Genomic DNA, 24,067 nt, shown 5'->3' with positions numbered 1-24,067 from the left:
AAACTATGTCGGACTCCGTAGTTTTCTGTGGACCCCTACCCAATCTGACCAGTGATGACATGTTTGGCCGTCGAGGTGGTGTCCAGCAAACAATGTGGGCCTATAACTGGCAGACATTTTGGGGAAGACCTGGTCTCATTAGGAGAGACAGCGTTCATCCCACTTTGGATGGAGCAGCTCTCGTATCTAGAAATCTGACTGACTTTCTTATTAAACCAAAACCCTGACAACCCAGAGTTGAGACCAGGAGGCAGAGTTGCAGTCCTACACGCCTCTCTGCGCTTCCATTGGAACAGTTACCCACCCAATATCCCGCAGAGACTGTCTGTCCCCTGTCTACTTAAATTAATTAAATCACATAAGAAAATATATTTATATTTATATATGTTTATATATATATATATATTAAAGATTAACGAGTCATTCTACCAAACCAGTGCCATTTGGGTCCACAACGTTTGATGAAGTGTATAAGGCACAAAAAATGTGCCAAAGTATGTTTCTAAAGCTTAAAGCTTTTAATTCCATTGTTCTTGTTAACATGATATATGAGTAAATACTATATTTTTTGAAAGTGACATACTATTTTTAATCATTTTCATGAGTACATGGCCATTTTCACATGTCCATATTGACCAACATAACATTTGCATCCAAAATATCACCAAATACAATTCAGATTTTTATCAAACCTTTATTATTTCCACGAGTATAAGTGTGTCACTGATTCCTTAAAATGTATTTATTCAAGATAAAAACATTCTTTTTGGTAAAAATTGTATTATTTGTGTGCGTCCCTCAGTTTGTCTTACCACCCCGTCACACTCACCAGTTTTGTCTATAAATAACTGACTGTTGCTTTAAGTGACATCACAAAGAGGAAGTGACATAATTTGAACCTCTGGAGCAGCCAGGAACAAAGAAGGCAAGTTCTGACATTCTTTTTCATTGGTTTTTTGTTGTTTTTTCATCTTAGATGAGGTCCGTCAAGCTCAACCCAACCACCCCGTCATGCAATATTGATAGGGAAAACAGTTTTTTATTAAAAAATTTACATTATTAATGTAAAGAAAATGATATTTTCAATTGAAAGTATACTCACTTAGGTCAGGAACTTGACCACTTGGAGAACAGCGGCCATTTTAGGATGAAATTTACCACCCCGTCACATACCACCCCGTCACATGTTTTATTGTGACGGGGTGGTAAGGGATGTGACAGGGTGGTTCTTCTTCAACTCACTCACAAAATTATGTCCAAATTATGTTATTTAATTTAATTATTATGGCACACATTCAACATAAAACAACAGTACTCCTACTGCAGAGAGTTAAAACAAAACATGTCTAAAGAGGAGGCAGTGATTCACATTGACTTCTCTGAAAACTACACATGCAAATACAGTTCAGAGATACAAGCTGTCCACTTTGGCTCCTCACACCAACAAGCTAATCTGCACACTGGTGTTTTGTACATTGGTGGTGAAAAAGAGCCCATTTGCTTTTGCACTGTGTCATCCTCCAAACACAAAAGCCCCCCAGCTATATGGGACCACATGAATCCGGTGCTGGATTATCTGCAAGCCACATATCCGCAGGTATCAGTTCTACACTTTCTGAGTGATGGACCATGTACTCAGTACAAACAGAAAGGGAACTTCTTCCTTTTCAGTACAGAGCTTGCAAGACGTAGTCTGAAAGGCGGCACATGGAACTTTTTTGAGGCAAGCCATGGCAAGGGGGCCCCTGATGGTGTTGGGGGGACCCTGAAAAGAACAGCAGACAAGCTGGTGACCAACGGCCGGGACATACCTGATGCCCGTGAGCTTTATAAGGTCCTCAAAGAAAACACTTCAACTATCAAGTTGTTTTATATTGAGAATGAAGCAGTGGAGCAGGCAGTGGAAAGAATGCCAGGCCAGATCCCCCCAGTGCCATCTACAATGAGAACCCACCAGGTGGTAACATTCACTCCAGGGGAGATCTTTTACAGAGAGGTCAGCTGCATGTGCTCCACTCACAAGCAGCTGAGATGTCAGTGCTTCACAACAAAGCACTTCTCTTTTAACCAGACAGCCCAAAAGGGGCTGACAGAAGCCATTGCTTGGGAGTCTGGAGATCTCCTTGGGAAGTGGTGTGTTCTCAGATATGATAATGATCTTTATCCAGGGATCATCCTGAATATAGACGAGACGCATGCCCTTGTGAAATGTATGCATCGTGCTGGAGTCAACAGGTTCTTCTGGCCTGCAAGAGAGGACATCCTCTGGTACCTCTTCGATGAGGTGCTTGAAATCATTCGAGCACCTCAGCCTGTGACATCCCGTCACATGGAGGTTCAAAAAGATGTATGGAGGCGACTTTCCCAGTCCCTTTCATGATGCTTCCGAGGCTTTCAAGAGTTCCCCCTCTTTTTAGGAGCACCCTGATATAATATGCTCATTTCTGAATGTTCGGTCCATGTTTCTTTTCAAAGAGTTAAAGTTAAATTGTTCTTTGCCTTTGAACCATTTTTCATAATTACTGTTAAAATGTCCTTAAGGAGAATGAAATGCTAATCAAATTTTTGAATATTGCATATTTCATGTTGTTATTCACATATTAAATGATCAGTATTTGCTAAGTTTATTACAAGCATATGAATATACTTAAACTTTTCTAGTAAGTTGTTGTTTTGTTTTCTTGTTGTATTAATAAATCCTAATTTTTGATATGTGATGTATGAATATATATATATATATATACATGTGTATATGTGTGTGTGTGTGTGTGTGTATATGAATATATTTTGGCTCTTGTATCATTAAGTCATGCCTACTTTCATATCCATTATTTATTAACAAAATTAACAAAAGTGTCTAATGTCACAATACCAACAGATCATATAAAAAGACAGTTTGTCCATACCACCCCGTCACAGTGAACCACCCCGTCACAGCAATAACCACCCCGTCACAGGGTCATCTTGTTAAAAAATTGATGGAAACAGTGAAATGCTTCATAAATTAATGTTGAATAACGTTCTTGTTTTGTGGACTAATCAAAGGACTATAAGTTTTATTTCAAATTTTGAAGTCGGTCTATATTTTTTGCAAAAACAATGACACCGTTGACATGTGAAATTCATATTTCACGGCTAATGAGCCTAAAAATGAAAAAAAAACAGATTAAATTACATACTGTATTGATGGTTTCCAAAAAAGGACATTTTACTAGCAGCAAAACATTAGATTTTTTAAATTTATTTAATGTACCATCACTCAAGTAGTGTACATATTGTCCGTGACGGGGTGGTACAAAAATGGCTACAAGGTCTAAATAAAAAGGATATTATTAATAAGGATTTTATGTCTGAGGTGGGAAAATATGTTTTCTTGGAGGATTAATATGTCTTTCATGTTGTGGATTTTGAAAAAAGGAGTTTGCTCTGCATGAAAATTTTACAAATTGCAAAGTGGAAATGGCACCTGTTTCGGAGAATGACTCTAACACCAACACCTCCACAGCTACAACAAATAGGAGAATTAAATGTGGACTGTTAAGCGTTAGATCTCTCTCATCTAAAGCTGTACTAGTAAATTAGTTAATACTGGACTATAATATAGATTTATTTTGTTTAACCGAAAGCTGGCTTCGGCCAGAAGAATATGTCAGTTAAAATGAATTCACTCCCAGTAGCGGTTTCTCATATGGGCGAATTGGGCGGCCGCCCGGGGCGGCACTTTGCTGGGGGCGGCATGTGAGGACCTCCGCCCCGCCCACCCAAAAAAAAAAAAAAAAGGATTAAAAAAAAAAAAAACTTAAATAATTAATTAATAATTGGCGCCCCCTGGCGTTGTAATTACGCCCCCCGAGAGCGCCGCTGCAGTTACTGCATCTCTGCAAGAGGGGGGTGGGTGTGGAGGTAGGGTCACTCACCGAGGTCAAACCACTGGAATAAGGAGGAGGGGGAACGGGGATCCTCCTAATTGTTCCACAGTTATGGAATCAAAAAGCACTCAAAGTAAATTTCATTCATAACACTAGATAATTGCCTACTGTAGGCCTATTTCAAATTCCATACACTCTTGTTTATCGTCTGTGGGTTGTGCGAAGGCCAATAATACAGCCTTACTATTCAAAAATGAGATGAGTGGATGAGATCTGTACACCACCAATGTGTTGGTTTAGTCCTGACCCCTGCTGTCCGTCACGTCAGAGGGCATTGGCATGAGCGTAACCTGTTGATTCCCGAGGCGACTCCGGTACAGGTAATAAACACAATGGACAGAAAAAGGCCAAAGCTATCGGGTGCTTATTTCAGAAAGAAAAGGAAAGAAGAAGAGGAGAAACGGTCCAAAAATAAAGGTATGTAGCTAATGTTCCCTCTGTAGCGTACGACTGTAATTATGTTATGAAAAGGGGCTAACGTTAATTGTTTAGCGGTCATTAGCTTGTTTGCTGTTTTGTGCGCTAGTTATAGTTGACCTGAACATTATCCCAGTAACTGTGTCTACACTTAAGCTATCAGCTCCTTGCTGTCATTGCTTTGTGGCCATTTGGTTATCGCTGCGTACTGTATTTGGACGTCGGGATTTTCCGTGCAGTAAGCTAGCCTTAAAAAGACGGACGTTGCCCACATTTCGCCCATTATTTTCAGTCTCAGTATAACGTTAATAGAATTTGGGCAATGTAGCATTTCTCCCCGTTGGTTAATCTGTAGGTTAATAGCATGTAATAGGCGTAATAACATTAAGAGATAGCTAATGTATTTCAGTGTGCCGTTCATGCATGTTTACATTGATGCACTTCCAGCAACACTGTTAAAACATTTTGGAGCGCCTCCTGCCCAGGATGAGTCTCCAGCAACAGAGGCCTCATCTGTAGCAGAGGATCAGGAGATCCCATCCACCTCTACGGCTGCTATGGCTTCTATGGCATCTCCTGCCATGTCTCAGGAAGGCGACGAGGAGTTTGCTGCTGCTTCTCCCCAGCAGGAGCCTATAGGTGGATGGTGCTTTGCTGTCATTTGTGTGTGTGTGTGTGTGTGTGTGTGTGAGAAGACAGAAGTAGCAATGTGTTTTATCTGTGAATTTTACCTGCCTGTACACATTTTTTCCTGTTAGTTGTGATTAATCCAGTTTTGCTATTTCTTAAAACCATGTTTTGTTCCACTGCTGTGTGCTTTGAATAATGTGCCAAATCAAATGTGCTGTTCTACAGAAATGCCTGAACCCCCACAAAGTTCATCTTCCACTGGGGAAGAGCCTCTTTCAACAGACCCTGCAGACTGGCCATCACCTCTGACAGACAGCATAAGGACCGAGTTGGTACACAGAGGGCCAAGTTAGGTGGCATCAGATTTCTTTTTTTCCTAATGGGAGATGTTGTCACCAGAAGGGTCAGGTTTTAGTTCTGTGTGTGTGAAGGATTTGTGTATTTTGACTTGTATTTTTATTGTTGTTATTTATATTCAATTATCCTTATTTCTTTGTCGTGCTTTTCTATGCTTGTGATATGAAATGTGTATTTTCTTTCAATTCAATTCAGCTTTATTTATAAAGCACTGTAAAAACAATATATATCTTGCATATATTTATAGTTGTGCACTTTAAATTGGTTGTTTAATGTTTAGTTTGTTTTATTGTATTTCTATCTTAATAAAGTTTATACATATACTTTTCACCCGATGTTCTCTTTGGGTTGGTGGGGGCGTGAGCCAGTGTGGGGGGGCACCACAGGGGCTGTTCGCCCAGGGCGCCATTCAGGCTAGGACCGCCACTGACCTCTCCACCCAGCTGACAACCTTGTTCAACATCTCCCATCTTTGCTTTTGTTTTGCACTGATGTCTGTATGTTTGCACTGATGTATGTATTGTATCAACTATTCCATCTACACTGAGACAAATTCCACTCACCTAACTTTGTGCCAATAAAAGAAATGTTGAAATGTGGCAAGCATCAACTATGGTCACGATAAAATGCAGGGAAAATATTTTGCATATTTTGCACAGTGAAAACATCACAGACTAGTTTCAAACTAGCTCCATCAATACTTATTGTGGATTTTTCCTTAATGATATATCAGCCAGTTAATTTAATCAACAAAAGTTGATGGTTGTTTTTAATGTGGTTATTTTGAGCAATATATGTACTGAACAAATTAAATTTCAGTTTATTTATTTTATATAGCACCTTATACAATCAATTCAATGTCAAATCAATTGTCTCATGCTTTACAGAGACCCATAGCCTGAAACCTCGAGCAAGACAGTGGCAAGGAAAAACTCCCTTTTAACAGGAAGAAACCTTGAGCAGGACCCAACTTGCAAGGGAGAACCTACCAGCTGATAGTCGGCCGGGGGGGAACTACAAGGAGAACTGGACACACAGTTAGTGACATACAATAATGAATTATATGTTGATCTGATGAGGGGAGAGGAAGAACAGGAGAGGACGTAGGGGAGTAGAGATGGTGGAGGTATTGGGGAGGTGGGGGAACTGCTCGGTGGATCATGTTTGTGTCCCTCGGCACCATAGGCCTATAGCAGCGTAGCTATGATAGAGATTATAGATTAACAGTTAGTCAGACCTATTCTAGCTGTGGTTGTCTGTCAAGAAGTGACTGTAACTATGCCTACCAGCCCTACACACTTTGTTTGATGCTAACTATATGCTTTACTAAACAGAATGGTTTTAAGTCTAGTCTTAAAAGTGGAGGAGGTGTCTGCCTGTCGAACCCAGATTGGCAACTGGTTCCAGAGCAAGGGTGCATATGAATTCTGGGAACTGCAAGTAAACCTGCACTCTGTGATCTGAGTGTTCTATTAGGAATATATGGGACTATTAGATCCTGCAGGTATGAGGGGGCTAGTCCATTTAGGGCCTTATATGTAAGTAGGAGAATTTTAAAGTCTATTCTGAATTTTACTGGAAGCCAGTGAAGAGAAGCTAAGATGGGGGAGATATGATCCCTTTTACTGATTCCTGTCAAAACTCAAGCTGCTGCATTCTGAATCAGCTGCAGGCTATTAATAGATTAATTTGGACATCCTGATAATAATGAGTTGCAGTAGTCCAGCCTGGAAGTAACGAAAGCATGGACAAGTTTTTACGGAGGTGAAAGAAGGAGATCTGTTTAATGTGATTGATAAATGACACAAACAGAACATTTTACAGGGTCAATATGCTCTTTGGTGGACAAATTGTAATGTAGACTCTTTCTCTAAATCACTGCCGTGTATTATTATTATTATTATTAACAAGCTGATGAATATATCACAGTATGACAACGTCTGCTTAATTTTATTTTCTGGCAGGTTATTTGCTGCTATTGCTGCTGTTACTAAACTGCTGTTGGTCAGCCAGACAGCAAAATTAGTTAGAAAGGAACTAAGCTTCCTCTGTTTCAGACCAACGAATCAGAGGTCAGTACAGTAAAAGCCTTTTGAGAACATTGTGTCGCTGTACTTTGCATTTGTGTCCACGTTTCTCAATCTGCTTTATGGATAAGGCTCTGGAACACAGTTTAGTCACTGCTTGGGAGTAAGGCTGTTTCTATTGCGCATTAGAGACACTTTAATGATGATTAATCAAGATGTGACAATGCATCACGACAAGGATGTCTACAACAAACACAGTATGTCAACACACAAATTTAAAAGATGAAACTAGATGATGAAAAAAAGACTACCAATGAACTTATAGTTTATGTTAATGTGTAACTACAGGAAAATCAACAACAGTATCAGAACTTCTGTGTTATTTTTCCCACAGCTGCTTAATCAAACTCAAAGAAGAGAAACAAAAACAAGAGCCTTGAATCAAAGACTGTAGGTATAAATGCTCTGCACAGACATTTTATCATTCAGACAAACAATAGACAACTGAATGATCACAAAAATATGAATATATATATATATTTAATAATGTCATATTATGAGAGTGTTTTTGGCTAATGATCTGTTTTTTGTTGGTTTTTTTGTTTTTTTGTGATTTCTTATTTTAATTATTTCTTATTCTTATTTCTTATCTTACATTACACTAGTCATTTATCTGTTTGTCCTTCTTCTGACAACACAATACTGAACAATGGTCCAATTTCATATTTTCCCTTTTAGGCAAATACAAATTTCTACATAATAGCAAATTCACATAAACAAAGTGTGCCCTTCAGTACATGCATGCCGTCTGTGTAATGTGTCTGATTTACATTGTGAATTAATGATAGAAAAAAATTGGTTTAAGGCTCATCGGGACTTTCTTAACAGGAAATGAGGATGAGCATTTTCATCACAGTCATCAAAATCATCACGAGTTTGAAAGGAGAAGCTGTGCACACCCACAGACCTCACAGTATTTAAGTATCAGCGTACTCAGTGAATCATGTCTTCTTCTCTCCTGCACTCTGGATCTTCTGTGACTGGCTTATGACAAAATATTTTTAGTATCTGACAGGTGAGTATATTTTATGTTCATGCTACGCTGAATTAAATGAATATGTTATTGTGTCACATGAGCCATTTCAGTGTTTCTTGAAGATAACTCAGTTGTAATTCTGAGTTCTCATGTCAGCATATTTTAGAAACTTGTTTCTGTAACATGCATGTTGTTTCTCTGTAAATGATATGGTATTTATCTAAGCTTGTATTTATCAACGGTGAAATTTGGACTGAATCAAAGGTAAAAGTAAAACATCTTTGGTTTTGTCCATCTCATAAACTCAAGAATAAAACAGATTTATCTAATTTCTTTGTACTTCAGTTGTCAATTGAATCATTTTCAGCAACGAATTTTATTCATTCAGAAGTTGTCTCTTTTTAGTGCTCTTAAAGATTTGATAAATATCGCTCCCTGCAGGTAGATATGGAAGATTAAAGTTCACATTCCTGATAATGTAATACCTGTTGCATTGCTTTTAGCTTACCGTCTCACATAATAATGTTTCACTCACTTTGGCTTTAGTGAGTTTTTTGTTGGAATTGCAGGCACCCTGATACATAGAAAATACAGTAGAGGAAAATAAAACTTTTACTTTAGCACTAGTCTCAACTGTTTTTCCTCTCTACAACTGTAAATCTGTGTGTTTCTTCTTTGACTTTACTTTTCAGCCATGAGTGACTGGTCTTACCTGTCCTCCCTACTAGACAAGGTCCAGTCTCACTCCACTGTGGTGGGAAAGATCTGGATGAGCGTCCTCTTCCTGTTCAGGATCTTTATCCTTGGTGCTGCTGCCGACAAAGTCTGGGGAGACGAGGTGTCAGAGTTCTACTGTGACACCCTGGAACCAGGATGTAAACATGCCTGCTACAACTGGATGTTCCCAATGTCCTACATTCATTACTGGGTCCTGCAGATCACCTTTGTGTCCACACCCACTCTGGTCTACCTGGGCCATGCTGTCCACATCATCCACAAAGAGAAGAGGATGATGGAGGACAGCACTACGAGAACCTTACTGAAGAAGCCCAAGTATACAGATGACAGAGGGAAGGTGAGGATAAAAGGCATCCTCTTTTGCACTTACGTGACCCAGCTGGTCTTCAAGATCTTCCTGGAGGTAGGATTCTCTGTGGGACAATTTTTCATCTTTGGCCCCGTGTTCATGGTCCCATACTTCCACTGTAAATTGTCTCCACCGTGTGCGCGTTTCAGTGGTGCCCAGTGTTACATTTCTCGTCCCACAGAGAAGACGATCTTCATCATCTTCATGCTTGTAGTTTCAGGCATTTCTGTGCTCCTCAACATCATAGAGATAATCTACTTGCTCTGTAGAAGGAGACAAAGCATCAAGAAACAACTTCGAACTCAGCACCATGTGCTGACTTCACAGCACTGGCCATCTAACCCAGAATTCAAGGCCATGAGCAGACAATATGGAGACTTGCATCTGTCAGGTCTCAAACACGATGACTCTATCAGTAAAGAGAAGGACACATGATACATGAATGTCGCTTTAGGATGTTTGCTCTGTTCATAGTTGGATTGTGTGAAAGCATAATAATAATACTAAATAACCAAACCAATAAAGTATTTACTGTGTCTTTCTTTTAAAGATACATAACATTTTTTAAACACAAGTTTCTGAAAAGAAAACTGAATGACCAACAGATACACTACAGTATTTTCAGAGGACACTTGTGCTGAACATGGCTTGGACACGCTTGTATACACTTTGTGACTTGTGTATCATGTTTTTATGTTAATATTAAGGACTGACGTTGTGCACACAAAGTGACTGCTGCAGTGGGAATTCTGGGAACCTGGAGCAGACATTTCATACAGTTGTCTAAAGAACAAAAAGGCTATTGAACACCAGTAAAGTAGTCAATAATAAGTAATGAATCTAGTAGTACAACAGTGCATGCTGTATAATGACTCATTATAGGCACAGATGATCACCTGAAGTTGCACATAACAAAAAACTGAGCTGACAATCAAATCAACTTTATTAAGCTATCCACATACAAAGAATATGGTCTGGTATTGTTTATTCTGTCGTACAGTGATATTTAGATTGTAAGTAGCCATTTCACCACAATAAATAAATCAAAACTCTCTCTCTTCAATCACATAGAGGATTAGTCAGGTCAAAGACTGTGTGATCAGCAGACAGACATTATCGTGTCGGTGAAAAAAAAGAATTCAGATTGAAACTAGATAGTCACAGCAGTAATTACAACCATGAATTCACTCAATGCAGTGAATTCACTTCACTGAATATCAGCACATTTGTGGCCTACTAATAATTATAAATAACAGCCACTGAATTTGAGGATTCCCAAGTTGCCAAAAAGACTCACATCAGGCTTATCCTGCCTGATGTACAGGATAATGTGGCTGATTAGCTGCATACTGAAGAATCATAATTTTTTCAGTATTGTCATACTATATTCATTTGCCTATATGAGTGATGAGTCTCTCAAAATTCAGTTTAAGCTAAAATAAGGTAGTCTCTTCTAGACAAACCAGGTTATAATCAGTCAGCTTCACTGAACTGTACTATTCAATCTACTGCCACCTCATGCAACAACACTGTGTGTGTGTGTGTGTGTGTGAGAGAGAGAGAGCGAGAGAGAGAGGCCAGTGGCTTGTGTTCTTTTTACCCTTGTTAAGCCAATTAACCAGTTAAACCCTTAAACACCTACAACCTCTTTAATACACCACATGTACTGGTGCGACATGTACATAGTAGCATTTTCCCATACATATGACACACATTGCATTGCAGTATTTCCCTCACTTGGTGGTGCTGTCCACTGATCAGATGCAATTACAAAGTACTCAAGAATGGTTAAATATCTACAGGTTTCAGTCTTACTTTAGAAATGGTTTGTGGTGGTTGTATTTAAATTCATATTAATAGCTTTTCACTTTCTTTATCATTATAAAGTTGTAACCACAACAGACTTTTTATGATAAGCCAAAGCAAAGGAGGAGCAGTAGGCAGAAGATGATGACAGAATGAAGCAGTAACACATTATAATTGTGGGTGCATTATTAAGGTTAACCATATTATTATACTGTATTGTAACATGTAATGCTGTATTGTAGCTAATGCAGGGAACATCTGTCTTAACGAATAACTTTGTCTTATATTGAGGCCTAAAGATTTATTTTTCTTGAAACTATAGCTAAATGTTTTATGCCAGCATTTGTCTTGAAATTTATTATTAGTTATTATTTCAAAGAAATGCCATTCTCATTTACTGGTTGAATAACATTAACAATTGGATTAATATCTGCCATTTTTTTGCAATCAGAAATTTCTTTTTACTTAGCATCAATCCCTCCGTAAAAATATACTCCATCACAAGCAACGTCTTGCATTTGAAGTTTACCTGAAGCAAACAGTGTATAGAAGTATCAAGATGTGCACTCCGTGTAAAACACGAAAAAGATTCTTATGAATGTTTTATTACTGATGCATTCATATGTAAGTTGCAACTTAATGTTGTCACAGTACATCATATTTAAGTTAATAGCATCAAATCTGCATAGAAAAGAGTAAGTCCAGGTCTGACATAAGTGTAGTAGAAGTACAAAGCCGCATTAATGGAAATCCTCAAATAAAGAAAAAGTAGCTTGGCTTAAGAGCAGTACTTAAGCAAATGTACTGTGTTAGCCTACATTCCTCCACTGATGACTAAATCGTAGTTTTACGTCTGTATTTTTAAGAGCGGCATAGATTCGTTGCATGGTTCGTTATCAGCACAGATGATGTGTTTTGTACCAAACTTTCTGTAGGACTCTTTTGTCTTTCTCTTGGAGCAAACAGCGGCTTCGGTCTTGACGTAGATATCAGGTGACTCTAGCTTCTCTGACGGAACTCTTATAAGGGAGCTTTGACAAGTTGACTCAGTTTCCCTCCGGGTCCCTAACTTGGATTCCATCAGGAAGGGATTTCATCAGGAAGGGGTTTCTACGAGTGACCGTCTTTTTCTTTCCTGTAACTCTCCTTGGTAAGTTTTCTACGGTTTTTAAAAATTAAACTTTTCCGCTGTCAGTTCTTCCGTTAGAGACGGTCTATTGGAAAAGCTCTAAACTTCATGTATAGTAACTTAGACAGCCCCCAGTTTGTCGGCTTTATTCGTACCTCACTGTTCAGAAACAAAACTCGATCGTCACATCTACAACAGGCAATATGTGATATACGATGAAGCCAAAGAGCTTTTTCAGTTATTGAATTATTTTTTTCTTAATTGATTAAATGACGCGTTGAACGAATTAAGTTCAACGCGTCATTTGATCAATTATGTGTTAAACGAATGAAGTTCATTCTGTTTTCCACCCTGGTGCTGTTGTCCTGACTTTAACCATTCTGTCCCCTTAACTTTTAACATGTTTAAAGATTTCTGCGTCTCCTATAACCCATTGACTCTGTTCCCTGAAAAACAGTTCAGTAGCCCCATGACACCAGGAAACTTCACAGTTGGAATGCTCAGTAGTTTGGACGGTTTTTCAGCTGACTTCTCATTGTAAAGCACTCGACAGTTCGTGAAAGATTTGGGGGCCTTGCTGAGAGAGTCTATTGTTCTTTTCTGTCATCTCGTTCTTAACCAGACAAACTCATTCATGTAGAAAAGTGGCGGGATATTGTCTGTCTAATGACAACAACTAAAAATTATTGTCCTCAACTTTTTACTAAGTCCCATTTCTCATTGTTTGACACTCAGTCTGAAGATTGACAGTACTGATACTATTTGATTCTGTCATTCCATAGAATGACAGCGGTGTCTGTGTATTTTCCAGGTGGAACGATACAGTGTATGTAGTTAATTATAAGATAAGTGAGAGCACATGTTTGGAACCATGTGGATTAGACTTGAGGTTTATACTTATTCACATTAACTTCATTATGAAGGCATGGTGCTCTCTGTACTAAGATGTCTTTATCATGTTTTTTTTTTCACCCTAAAAGATCTGCTCCAGCCTTTTAACAGCTCTCAGTTATTTTCAAAGCTCCATCACTTTTCTGATATTATATGGTATGGTTAAGCCATGAACGTGAGAGTGAAAGCTGGACTCTTTTAAGCTGGACTCTGGTTTATCTTTCAATTGTAGCAAAAAAATCACACTGCACTCTGCTACTTTTGCTGAGGACCTACTTGTATGCACTTCAAAGCTACTCCTTTGAGGAGCTCTATACTAATATAATCAACTTACTTAATTTAAGATTTGTTATTCAGTGTGTTTTGTTCATTCTTGATAATGAGTGCTTGGCTGAAGGGGTTGAGTAGTAATTTTCTATTGTTCTGCTGCTTGGAGACTCAGTGTGACTTCATCAAATAGCCATGGTTAATTTTGACCAAGGGCGGTGCTAATGTTCAGGGGATGAGTGCAGATAAGCCCAGTGCTGCACAGTAGGCTAGTCAGTAACTGTAACCCTTTAATATAAGGCAGATGAAAGTGTGAATCAGTTTTCAGTCTGCTGAATTTTTGTGTCAGAATGTGTCAACAGGAACTCAGCTGAGACAATTTTTCTGTAAGGGCTCATTTCCTTAGAGGAAATATAGTGTGTCTCTGGATCACGAAACCACAGGCCTGACTGAGAACATTTAGCTACACGCACTTATCAGATGGGGTGCACAATTACACAGCATAGTGGCTTTTTTCCAGCAACCTCATTCTGAACAGCTTTGCTAAGATAATAGCACTGAGTAGATTTTCTACTCTTCTCTGAAGTTTTGTTGCTTTGTACCCAGCACATCAGCTTTGTGTATGGCACTTGTTTATTTTGTTCTCTGTGCTTCACACAGCAACTATTGAGGAGTTGAGACTTGCAGCTGATTTTTAAACTTTGAAACTTTGGGTTGTTCAATTACATTGTTTTGATAAATAAGACCAGAGACTTGTTATTGTGTACTTTTTTAAAACCTATAAGCTATGTAAGGCAATAGGTTGATTTTCCCAGTTGAGAAAGGGCTATACAAGTGCAGCAGCAGTACTATAGTACAAAGTACAGTAGGTAAAATCCTGTCATGTGACTAAACAATATTATTTTTCAGGCACACTGACCAGCTAGATGGCTGTGCTTCAGGTTGAGAGAAGTTTGATTTTCCCAAGGAAAGCAATTTATCAGCAGTTTAAGTTATTTTAAGATGCTTACTGCTGCACAAAAGATTTAAATATTCTGACTGTGAATATTTCCTCCACATTCTTGTTTTGCCCATCATTCTTTACAAGGAACTTGCTCTCTGATTTAATTTTTTTTTAAATAATGCAACCTATAAATTAAATGTAAATAACTTTTTATTTTGATGAATACCAAGATTTTTTTTCACTTAGTGAGATGAATTTCCACATCCTTTCTTGGATTTAAAGGACAGTGTTACCTAAACCAAAAATGATTTCTGCCCCTGCTTTCAGTAATTGGATTAGCTTGAGTTTTGTGTCATCTCAAACATCTAATTTTGTCTCCATCAATCATGATGCTGTATGATCAAATAATGCTGCCAAAGAATGTTAATTTTCCCCAAATCAAAACTACTCTTTGAAGAATGCCTATGTTATACTGTATCTATGTGAAAAAATTGTAATAGTCGATGCTATCCATATATTGTTGCCAGTTCAACATTCACTCTTTTTTTTGTCAGCAGTTAACGCTCCCCGAGAATGGGCGACTGGAGTGCCCTGGGTCGTCTGCTGGACAAGGTCCAGGCCTACTCTACTGCTGGGGGAAAGGTGTGGTTATCGGTGCTCTTCATATTCAGGATCCTGGTTTTGGGCACTGCAGTGGAATCAGCTTGGGGAGACGAACAGTCTGCCTTCAAATGTAACACACAGCAGCCTGGTTGTGAGAATGTCTGCTACGACAAATCCTTCCCCATCTCCCATGTTCGATTCTGGGTCCTCCAGATCATCTTTGTGTCAACGCCTACACTTCTGTACCTGGCTCATGTTTTCTATCTGAACAGGAAGGAACAGAAATTCAACAGGAAAGAGGAGGAGCTTAAAGCTGTGCAAAATGATGGAGGTGATGTTGACATCCCGCTAAAAAAAATTGAAATGAAAAAGCTCAAGTATGGCATTGAGGAACATGGAAAAGTGAAGATGAAGGGTGCCCTGCTCAGAACCTATATAGTCAGCATTTTCTTCAAGTCTATTTTCGAGGTGGGGTTCCTGGTTATCCAGTGGTACATGTATGGCTTCAGTCTATCTGCAGTCTACACATGTGAGAGGTCCCCATGTCCACACCGGGTGGACTGTTTTCTGTCCCGTCCCACTGAGAAGACCGTCTTCATCATCTTCATGCTAGTGGTGTCACTGGTGTCCCTGCTGCTCAATGTCATTGAGCTTTTCTATGTGTTTTTTAAGAGGATCAAAGATCGTGTGAAGGGCAAACAGCAGCCCACACTCTACCCCAGTGGAGGTACATTGAGTCCTACCCCTAAAGAACTGTCCACTGCCAAGTATGCCTACTATAATGGCTGTTCCTCCCCAACTGCTCCACTCTCACCCATGTCCCCCCCAGGCTACAAGCTGGCCACAGGGGAGCGCGGAACCGGCTCATGCCGCAATTATAATAAACAGGCTAATGAGCAGAACTGGGCCAACTACTCCACAGAGCAGAACCGGCTTGGCCAGAATGGTGGAGGAAGCACTATTTCAAACTCCCATGCACAAGCCTTTGACTTCCCCGATGATACCCATGAGCATAAGAAACTGTCCTCGCCAGCAGGACACGAGCTGCAGCCCCTGGCACTTATCGACGCCAGGCCTTGTAGCAGGGCCAGCAGCCGAATGAGCAGCCGAGCCAGGCCAGACGACCTGGACGTGTGAGCACCTCCATCTGTGCAAGAGAATCAGGAAACACTGCATTACTTTGCTCAGAGAAGAGGTGGGGCTAACTTTGATCACTGTTTTCAGCGTAGAGACTCTTAGTCAATCAAAGGGACATTCAAACTGTAACACTGTCAAAGGTACAAGTGTCAAATATTTGTTTCCATGACATTTACTAGAACTTTTAGTGGATCTAACACAGCTTTAAATGCACAGCCACAGGTCACTGACCAGTTCAAGAAGGACCACACTGGTCAAAGTCACTAATTTGGTTTTAATTGTCTTCTCTTCTGGTTTTCATAGTTTCTGCTACTCTTTGTACTAGTGACTGTGTTTTACTTACCACTGTCATAGCTGAGATATATCCTGATAGCTTTACTTTACTTTTACTGAGTTTTGCCTTTTTTAACATTTTACAAGATAGAAATAGCTTTTTAGGTGACTTCTGGTTCATTCACAGTCTCTTTTTTTCTGTTGATAGTAAAATAAACTCTATACGCACGTGTCCCAAATCCCATATCCAGATCCATCTAGATGGATTAATTATAACCCATGGACAGGGAAGTATAAAAATCACAAACAAGTAATCATGTAGTTCAGGTAACTCTAACTAGTGATCTCTTTAAAGGTTAAAAAAAAGTTTTTTAGGAGATGTTAGGATGTGAACTCTCCAGTGTTGAAGTCACTTGCTGTCTGTGCCTTTATTATTTCAGAATACTACTTCCACCTTAGTTCCTGAGAGAGGACAGTCATGACACGTATGAATAGAGCATGTAAACATATGGTTTGTTGTTTTTCAAGTGAGAACAGTCCCTAACTTTAATAAAAAAAAGAAAATGAGTAAAACCATCAGTGCAGCTGGTTGATAAGACATCATCATACCAGCAAAGTTGAAACAGGAAAATATAAACCAGATCGTGTTAAAGCAGAATTCTTCTTCATTGACACACAACATTCCACACTGTATTAAGTGTATGGTGGACTCTTAGCCACACTTGAACACTTCTCTTTCTAATTAATATCACATTCTTGTTTCTCAGGAGTTAATGTCCAGTGCTGTCACATAGATAAAGAACAACAATATGTGAAGTATTAACCTCTTGGCTTATCCTGCATGTGTCTCACAATGAGGGTGAAAAAAAAATTGACTACTAAAAAAGTATCTCTTACGATAAACAACTTACATTAACCCCCCCATAAACTGTATATTTATTGACAGTAAAAATATTTGTTTTCTTTGTCAGTCAGTGTGGACTGTTGTTTCCTGATAAACTTTGAATTTATGTGGTGTTATGTTTTCATTTTGTAGTGTGGTGTGTATGTGTGTGTGTGTGTGTCAGAGAGGGTTCAGGCTGCTGCTACACAGCAAACTCTGATCTGCTTTTCTGCCACTTACTTAAAGAAAGGCTTTGTTACTGGCATTGATTAAAGAAGTGTCTTTTCTTTTTCATTTTTTGTGGGTGGTAGAGAAGTACAGTAAAATTATTCTGATCTGTGTTTTACATATTTGAATGAATGACTGCTTACTGTTTTGTATTTCAGATTTGATGTAACTGTTGCTGCTTGAGAAATAGATATTTAGTACTGTAAATCAAGCTGTGTCACAAAAAATGTGAGTTTTTAGAAGACTAGATCTGGACTAATATTTAGTCAGTCAGTTATATTAAAGCATATGCCAATATAGCACCACAACTACCAAACACTATGATAAATTTCAAATTGGACTTTTTTTCTTTTTGTTGTCATTTTTTCTGATTTTCGCATAATTTTGTTGGTACTCATATGTCATAGATCTTTCAGCTACAATGTGTTTGCACTGAGATCTTGATAATGGTGATATAGATGTAATATGGTGCCCACAGTAAGAAGATGTTTTCTGATAACCATGTTACTAATTTATTTTATAACACAAAAATCATATGACAGTGCATAATATTTGACTTCTGGCCACTTTTTCTGTGCGAGTTGTCTTCCATTGACAGAACAGGCTAATCCATTGGGATTCACTGTTGTACAGTGTGTAACTGCATAATATCAAAACTCATTCATTGTATCTGTGAAAAGCTATTTTAACCAATAAATATTTTTTCTGTCTTAATCACTGGTTGATTGATTTAATTGCTTTGTCATTACGGATCTCCAGAAGGTAAACCTGTATTATTTCTTGTGCCTCATTATGATTTAGCTTTAAATGTACATTAAATTTAGAAAACATTTAGGTTGTTTTCTGAAGCATCATTGAAATTTCAGCCTCATTTTGACCATATCATTGTAAGACTCAAAGTAACTTTACTTCCACATTCACAGGGTGAGGGTCAGTGTTAGGGTAACGCTAACACCCCTTGTAGAAGCCTCTTTGATAAAAAACGTTGGCATGCTGGCTTCCATGTTCCACCCATCACCAGACATAGCCCCTTTCACTGTATATTGCACTATTGCACTATCCACTTTAGGTCACTACTGCACTACCCCTGTACATAGACACTGCATATTTTTTGTTTATAGTGTTGAATACAACATATTGTATGTACGTGTGTATATTTTGTTCTTATTGCAGATTTTGGTTTTAGTATCCTATTTTGTGCTACCTGTCCGTTCCTGTACTTATTCTGTTCTAAGATGCTGCAATATTTGATTTTCCCCTCTGCAGATCAATAAAAGATTATCTTATTATATGAAAGCAAACATCTATTTTAGATTAATTAGATTTTTACACTTTGACACTTTAATGAAGGAGGAAAATTAAATTGAATGTACACTGCCTTGTTGCTGTAGACAAATATTGTGAATAGTTCTATTGCTGTCTCTTGTCAGCATTCTGTGACTTTTCCCAAGAATGAGTACTGTTAGCTAAAAGTTTAACTAACTTCTAAGGTAACATTTTTTTTAATTCAGTCTCTTTCCCTGTGAAGCAAATGTTATCAACAAATCCAATTCTTGGATACATATGTGGAACACACTGCAGAGTTATACCTCTGCTATAGTCATAGTGGCATTTATTCAGTTTGTCTGGCTCAACCATTGTAATATTGTACTGTAACATTTCTAGAGGATTGCATCACGAGGTGTTGGCCCTGCAACTAAAGTAATTGTCACAGAGCCAGGAGTATCAGAGCTTTTGTTTCAGAAAGGCATATTCATTCTATGACATGGCCAGAAAACTATCTCAATCTAAATAAGAATTTGTGAAAATGGTCCATGACAAGACTCTATCCTGCAAAAGTGAGTGCAATTTTAGAAAGGTGAAACCAGATCAATACAGAGTATTGTTTTCCTCAGCCTTGAGTGATTTTATAATTTTTTTCCTTTGCTTGATATGAAAAAAAGGTTCCAATTTGCAAAATAATTAAATTTGATTTGTTTAAGATCTGTTCCACAAAGCCATAATGTTCAGCTGTTTAACAAAAATTGTTTTTGTTATATCTATGATTTGTGTCTATGCTACGAAGTAAAAAATCTGAATGAACATCCTTCAAGTGTAATGATTCCGTACTTTTCCCAGGAGTTGTACTCTCCTCGTGTGCAGTTCCTTGTTCAGCTCCATACTCCATAACTTCAGTTCATCTGCCGCTGCTCAGTCACCAACTGAGGTCAGTGACTCATTCAGTCCCTCCTGGAAAGTCTCCACACAGCTCTGGATTTGTCCTCTTTCTCAGCCCTGAAAATCTTCACAGGTTTCTCATAGACACTCATAACCTCTCAAATAACAACCACAGTAACTTACAACTTGTGAACAATGAAGTGTTTTCTAAACTTGTTAAGTTAATTGAAGTGTGTTTTGTCAAGTTAAGTGTTTTCCCCTTTGCTATGTAGCACTGGAAAGATTGGTGTGCTGTCGATGCATTGTTTATTGTTTATACATTGTAGCTTATGAATGCGACTTTGCACTTGTGATCAAAGTCAGTAAAGAAAAGTGACATATTTTGTCATTGGAGGGAACTCACTCCAACGAAATTCGTGCTCTGCATTTAACCCACCCAAGTGACGTGCACACACACAGCAAACCCGCGTGCAGCGCCCGGGGAGCAGTGGGGGTTAGGTACCTTGCTCAAGGGTACCTCAGCCATGGACACCGGTACGGGGAATCGAACCAGCGATCCACCGATTACGGGTCCGACACCCTAACCGCTGATCCACAACTGCTCACAAAGTCGATCGCCCCCAGCGGGATTCGAACCCCGATCTCCCACCCCCGTACTGGCAGGAAAAATTTGGGTGTGGTGGATTAATCAGTTCTCTACCCCTCTATTACCTGGTTGATGTGCGCTGGAACAAGGCACTTAACCCCCCAATTTGTCCCCCAGTGCCTGAAATGGCAGCCCACTGCTCCTGTGTGTTTCACTGCATGTTGTGCGTGTGTTCAATCAGCGATGGGTTAAATGCAGAGAAGAATTTTGGTGTATGTGAAAATATACTGACAATATGGGTTTGAAGTTTACTTGACTTTTGTTGGTTAGATGTCCAGACACAATTCCTGTTGAACTGGATCTATTCTATATCTATGTAACAATAGAAGGGGTATATCTTTAGGTTGTTGAAGACATTTCACCTCTCATCCAAATGGCTTCTTAAGTTCTAAGATTGATGGGGAGTTCCAGGTATTTAACTCAGCAACAACTGCCCATAGTAGAACTCACGGCCACAAAATCAGGCATAAGAACTAACCATATAGCACAACCTGAAGAAGAACAAATCAGGGTGAAAATATCAGCAACCCTTTCCAGTGCGAAAACACCTCCTTCCAATCTCACTTTTCAGGAAAGGAAGGTCATTACATCCTTGAGCAAAGACCAGAACATCATAATACCTTTGGCCAATAAGGCTAGATGCACCATAGCCTTCAACACAACTGACTACCATGCAAAAATAACCTCACTCCTCAGTGACTGCAACACCTATGCAATCTTGAAATGGAACCCGACAAGCAAGCAAGTGTGACTCTCTCTGCCACTACATGGCACTGTCAACCCACTGAGCGCCTTGATTGAGGGGCGGCACTATGTGTCCCTATATAGAGAGGTGCAGATACACCTACCTCTTCCGCTTCCTTCGCTTCCTTCCACGGGTTTGGTGTGACCACTGTGATTGTTTGGCATGGCTGTTGCGGGTGCGCAGTCCTCTTCATTCAGGTAACACGTTCTGCTAGTCTCCCATTGCTCGTGTGTGCATAGAGCAGTCTTTTGGTGACGCGATCTTGACTCCGTATAGCGCGATCGGCTGCCGGGGCCGTGAGGATGCATTGCTCCGGGGAAGGTCTTTCCTGGAGGTGCTCACCTGCTCCTTTCGGTAAGTCCACGATTGTCCGATGTTCAGCGGCTTAGTTTCTCAGTTCCCAGCTGATTCTTTTCTGGTGTCTTGGTGCATCTGAGTGACTGACCCGCGGCATGAGCTGGTCGTCCTCTGCCTCTTTTTGGCGTGACTGTAGTCCTAGTGAACGGTGCGTATGAATTTATATTTTTTTCTAAATGTTCCAATTACGTAATTTACAAAAAGTTATGGTTTGTGTGTCTCCTTTTTTGTCTAGAGGCCATGGTAAATTGCCGGCTATAATCAGCCATCCCTCCCTTGGTCCACACTGCTGTTTTGGCTTTATGTGGGTTTTGTTTCCTTTCTTGCTTCTGTGTCGTTTTCCTTCTTGGTCCGGACTTCGGCTGGCGTGACTGAAGCACCCTCTGCCTTTGTCCATCTTGTTGAGCGCTGCCTGGGCCCGCGACGCGTTATCCACTTGAGCGTGGCACTGACTGTTTTGCAACTGTATAGTGCTCACGCCACCGATGTGGATCCCGGTGGTGTTACGCCGTCTTTTATAGTTGTTGTTCTTTGTAATTGTGTTGGTTTCCTTTTCATTGCATTGATGAGTTTATTAAATTGTTTTCCTTTTGTTTTTCCTTTTATTTAGGTAAATGTTTGTTTAGTTCACACTAATTCAATTCAATTCAATTCAGTTTATTTATATAGCGCCAATTCACAACAAAAGTTATCTCATGACACTTTCCAATTAGAGCAGGTCTAGACCAAACTCTTTAATTAAATTGTAAATAGAGAGAGCCCAACATTCCCCCTTGAGCAAGCACTTGGCGACAGTGGCGAGGAAAAACTGCCTTGAGCAGACCCCGGCTCAAGATGGGCGGCCATCTGCCTTGACCGGTTGGGTTGAGAGAGAGAGAGAGAGAGAGAGAGAGAGAGAGAGAGAGAGAGCGAGAGCGAGAGCGAGAGCGAGAGCAGGAGCAGGAGAGAGCAGGAGAGCGGCTAAGCCGTGGCCTCAAGCTTGATCCATGTAACTAAACAGCAGTATAAACTTGGGCACCTACAACATCGCTAAATGCCTTGCCACTATATTAGGACCACTTGTGGGAAATACCCCCCTTCACATTCATAATTCCAGAGACCTCACTAACAAAGTCCAGGAACTCAGACTGGCCCTGTATGAAACCATGGTATCTTCTGATGTCACTCACTTTTCACCTGCATACCCACAACCAAGGCAGTGGAACCAGTCAAAAAATGACGACTCCCTACAGACCAGAACTAATTTCACCATGGATCAGGTCTGTACTTTATTGGACTTCTGCCTTACCACCACCTATTTCAAGTACAATGGAAGTTTCTATAGATAAAAGCACAAATGTGCCATGGGTTCACCAGTGTCATCCATTGTGGCCAACCTCTACATGGAAGAATTTTAAAAGAAAGCACGAAGCTCCTTCAGAGGAACAAAACTTAGCCATTGGTTTAGGTATGTGGACGACACCTGGGAGGATTCCAAGGGACATAAATTACCATTCCTTCCTCTACCAGAAACCCACCCACACAGACCAGTACTCACTTTTTGACTCCCACCACCCATTGGAACACAAACTTGGAGTCATCAGGACTCTACACCGCCTGGCAGAGAGTATTTTTTCCAAGGAAGAGAGAAGAGAGATGGAACACACACACACACATCAGGGGAGCGTTAAAAATGTGTAGCTACCCAAACTGGGTCTTTGTCAAATCAACTAGGAAACATGGAAAACAACACCTAACTTCAACCAGTGATGAACAGAATAGACTGAAAAACCTTGTTGTTCCCCATGTACCGTGGTTGCCTGAAAAACTGAAGGATTTTCTCGAAGCACAACATCTCAACACACTTCAGACCCAGCAACGCACTCAGACAAAGACTGGTCCGTCCTACAGACAAACTGAACAATCTTAGAACTGAAGAAGCCTTTCAGATGAGAGGTGAAACATCTTCAACAATCCAGTTGTCTTTGCTTCTACCATGCTACTATGACCCAGATGACTGAGAACCTACATCGACACAGAAGGCTGCTGTAAGTTTCTAGGCTTTGAGAGCTACGCTGCTGAGCACTCCTCCCACTGTTCCTTCTTCCTGTTCCTCATTACTGACCCACATACCCTTACACTTATGCCATCCAGGGTGTTTAGATGGCCTGGGCGCAAGTGCGCCTGCATAATTTGCTTGCATAATGCACAAATTGTGTGTGTGTTTGTGTGTGTGGCTGCATATTTCTGTAGTTGTTCAGACAAAAAGGTTAGGTTAGGTGGTGGTTAAGCATCCAAGAAGTTAATGTAAGTCTATATAATGTCCCCAAAAGTGATAAAAACTTGACTGTGTATGTGTGTGTATGTGTGTGTCTGTATGCTTTGCAACTTCACTTCAATCAACTCTTTGAATCATGATGTCATGTTCAGACCAGAACCAGTTGGCAGAAACACAAAACCTTTGATGTTACACAATTAAACTGAGTAAAGGCAGTCATTCATTCGAGATAGATTTTATTAGCAAAATGTTGTATGTTTGG

General features: G+C 39.7%; 3 protein-coding genes and 1 long non-coding RNA gene across 8 annotated transcripts; all 4 read left to right on the top strand.

Moving 5' to 3' along the window:
- The first annotated feature begins 416 nt into the window (after positions 1-416).
- LOC124051031 lies at positions 417-4,877 on the top strand. Its single transcript, XM_046374057.1, has 2 exons — positions 417-4,346; positions 4,832-4,877. Exon 1 carries the CDS (start codon positions 1,343-1,345, stop codon positions 2,378-2,380), a length of 1,038 nt encoding a protein of 345 aa, XP_046230013.1. The 5' UTR covers positions 417-1,342; the 3' UTR covers positions 2,381-4,346; positions 4,832-4,877.
- A 391-nt stretch (positions 4,878-5,268) lies between these two features.
- On the top strand, positions 5,269-7,807 carry LOC124050592. 2 transcript variants are annotated; one of them, XR_006841658.1, is made up of 3 exons: positions 5,269-5,324; positions 6,221-6,370; positions 7,298-7,801. It is a non-coding gene; the product is annotated as an uncharacterized LOC124050592 (long non-coding RNA). The 2 variants fall into 2 exon arrangements; XR_006841657.1 differs by lacking the exon at positions 5,269-5,324 and having other exon boundaries at positions 5,627-6,370; positions 7,298-7,405; positions 7,755-7,807.
- Positions 7,808-7,878: 71 nt separating this feature from the next.
- Positions 7,879-10,061, top strand: LOC124050579 (gap junction Cx32.2 protein-like). Of its 3 annotated transcripts, none has more exons than XM_046373270.1 (2): positions 7,879-8,435; positions 9,125-10,058. In XM_046373270.1, the coding sequence occupies exon 2, from the start codon at positions 9,166-9,168 to the stop codon at positions 9,916-9,918; it is 753 nt and encodes a 250-aa protein (XP_046229226.1). In that variant the 5' UTR covers positions 7,879-8,435; positions 9,125-9,165; the 3' UTR covers positions 9,919-10,058. The 3 variants fall into 3 exon arrangements, with proteins under 3 accessions (XP_046229226.1, XP_046229224.1, XP_046229225.1); XM_046373268.1 differs by having other exon boundaries at positions 7,880-8,435; positions 9,089-10,051; XM_046373269.1 differs by lacking the exon at positions 7,879-8,435 and adding an exon at positions 8,442-8,837 and having other exon boundaries at positions 9,089-10,061.
- A 2,241-nt stretch (positions 10,062-12,302) lies between these two features.
- On the top strand, positions 12,303-18,357 carry gja1b (gap junction protein alpha 1b). Of its 2 annotated transcripts, none has more exons than XM_046373266.1 (2): positions 12,303-12,439; positions 15,077-18,357. In XM_046373266.1, the coding sequence occupies exon 2, from the start codon at positions 15,093-15,095 to the stop codon at positions 16,257-16,259; it is 1,167 nt and encodes a 388-aa protein (XP_046229222.1). In that variant the 5' UTR covers positions 12,303-12,439; positions 15,077-15,092; the 3' UTR covers positions 16,260-18,357. The 2 variants fall into 2 exon arrangements, with proteins under 2 accessions (XP_046229222.1, XP_046229223.1); XM_046373267.1 differs by having other exon boundaries at positions 12,316-12,439; positions 15,074-18,357.
- The last annotated feature ends 5,710 nt before the right edge of the window (positions 18,358-24,067 follow it).

This window comes from Scatophagus argus, chromosome 19 (assembly GCF_020382885.2).
Source record: "Scatophagus argus isolate fScaArg1 chromosome 19, fScaArg1.pri, whole genome shotgun sequence".
Taxonomy (NCBI): domain Eukaryota; kingdom Metazoa; phylum Chordata; class Actinopteri; family Scatophagidae; genus Scatophagus; species Scatophagus argus.
This window is presented reverse-complemented; position numbering and strand designations above follow the sequence as displayed.

Coding starts and splice junctions, on each gene's coding strand:
- LOC124051031 (XM_046374057.1), top strand. CDS start 1,343: ATGTCTAAAGAGGAGGCAGTGATTCACATTGACTTCTCTGAAAACTAC.
- LOC124050579 (XM_046373269.1), top strand. CDS start 9,091: ATGAGTGACTGGTCTTACCTGTCCTCCCTACTAGACAAGGTCCAGTCT.
- gja1b (XM_046373266.1), top strand. CDS start 15,093: ATGGGCGACTGGAGTGCCCTGGGTCGTCTGCTGGACAAGGTCCAGGCC.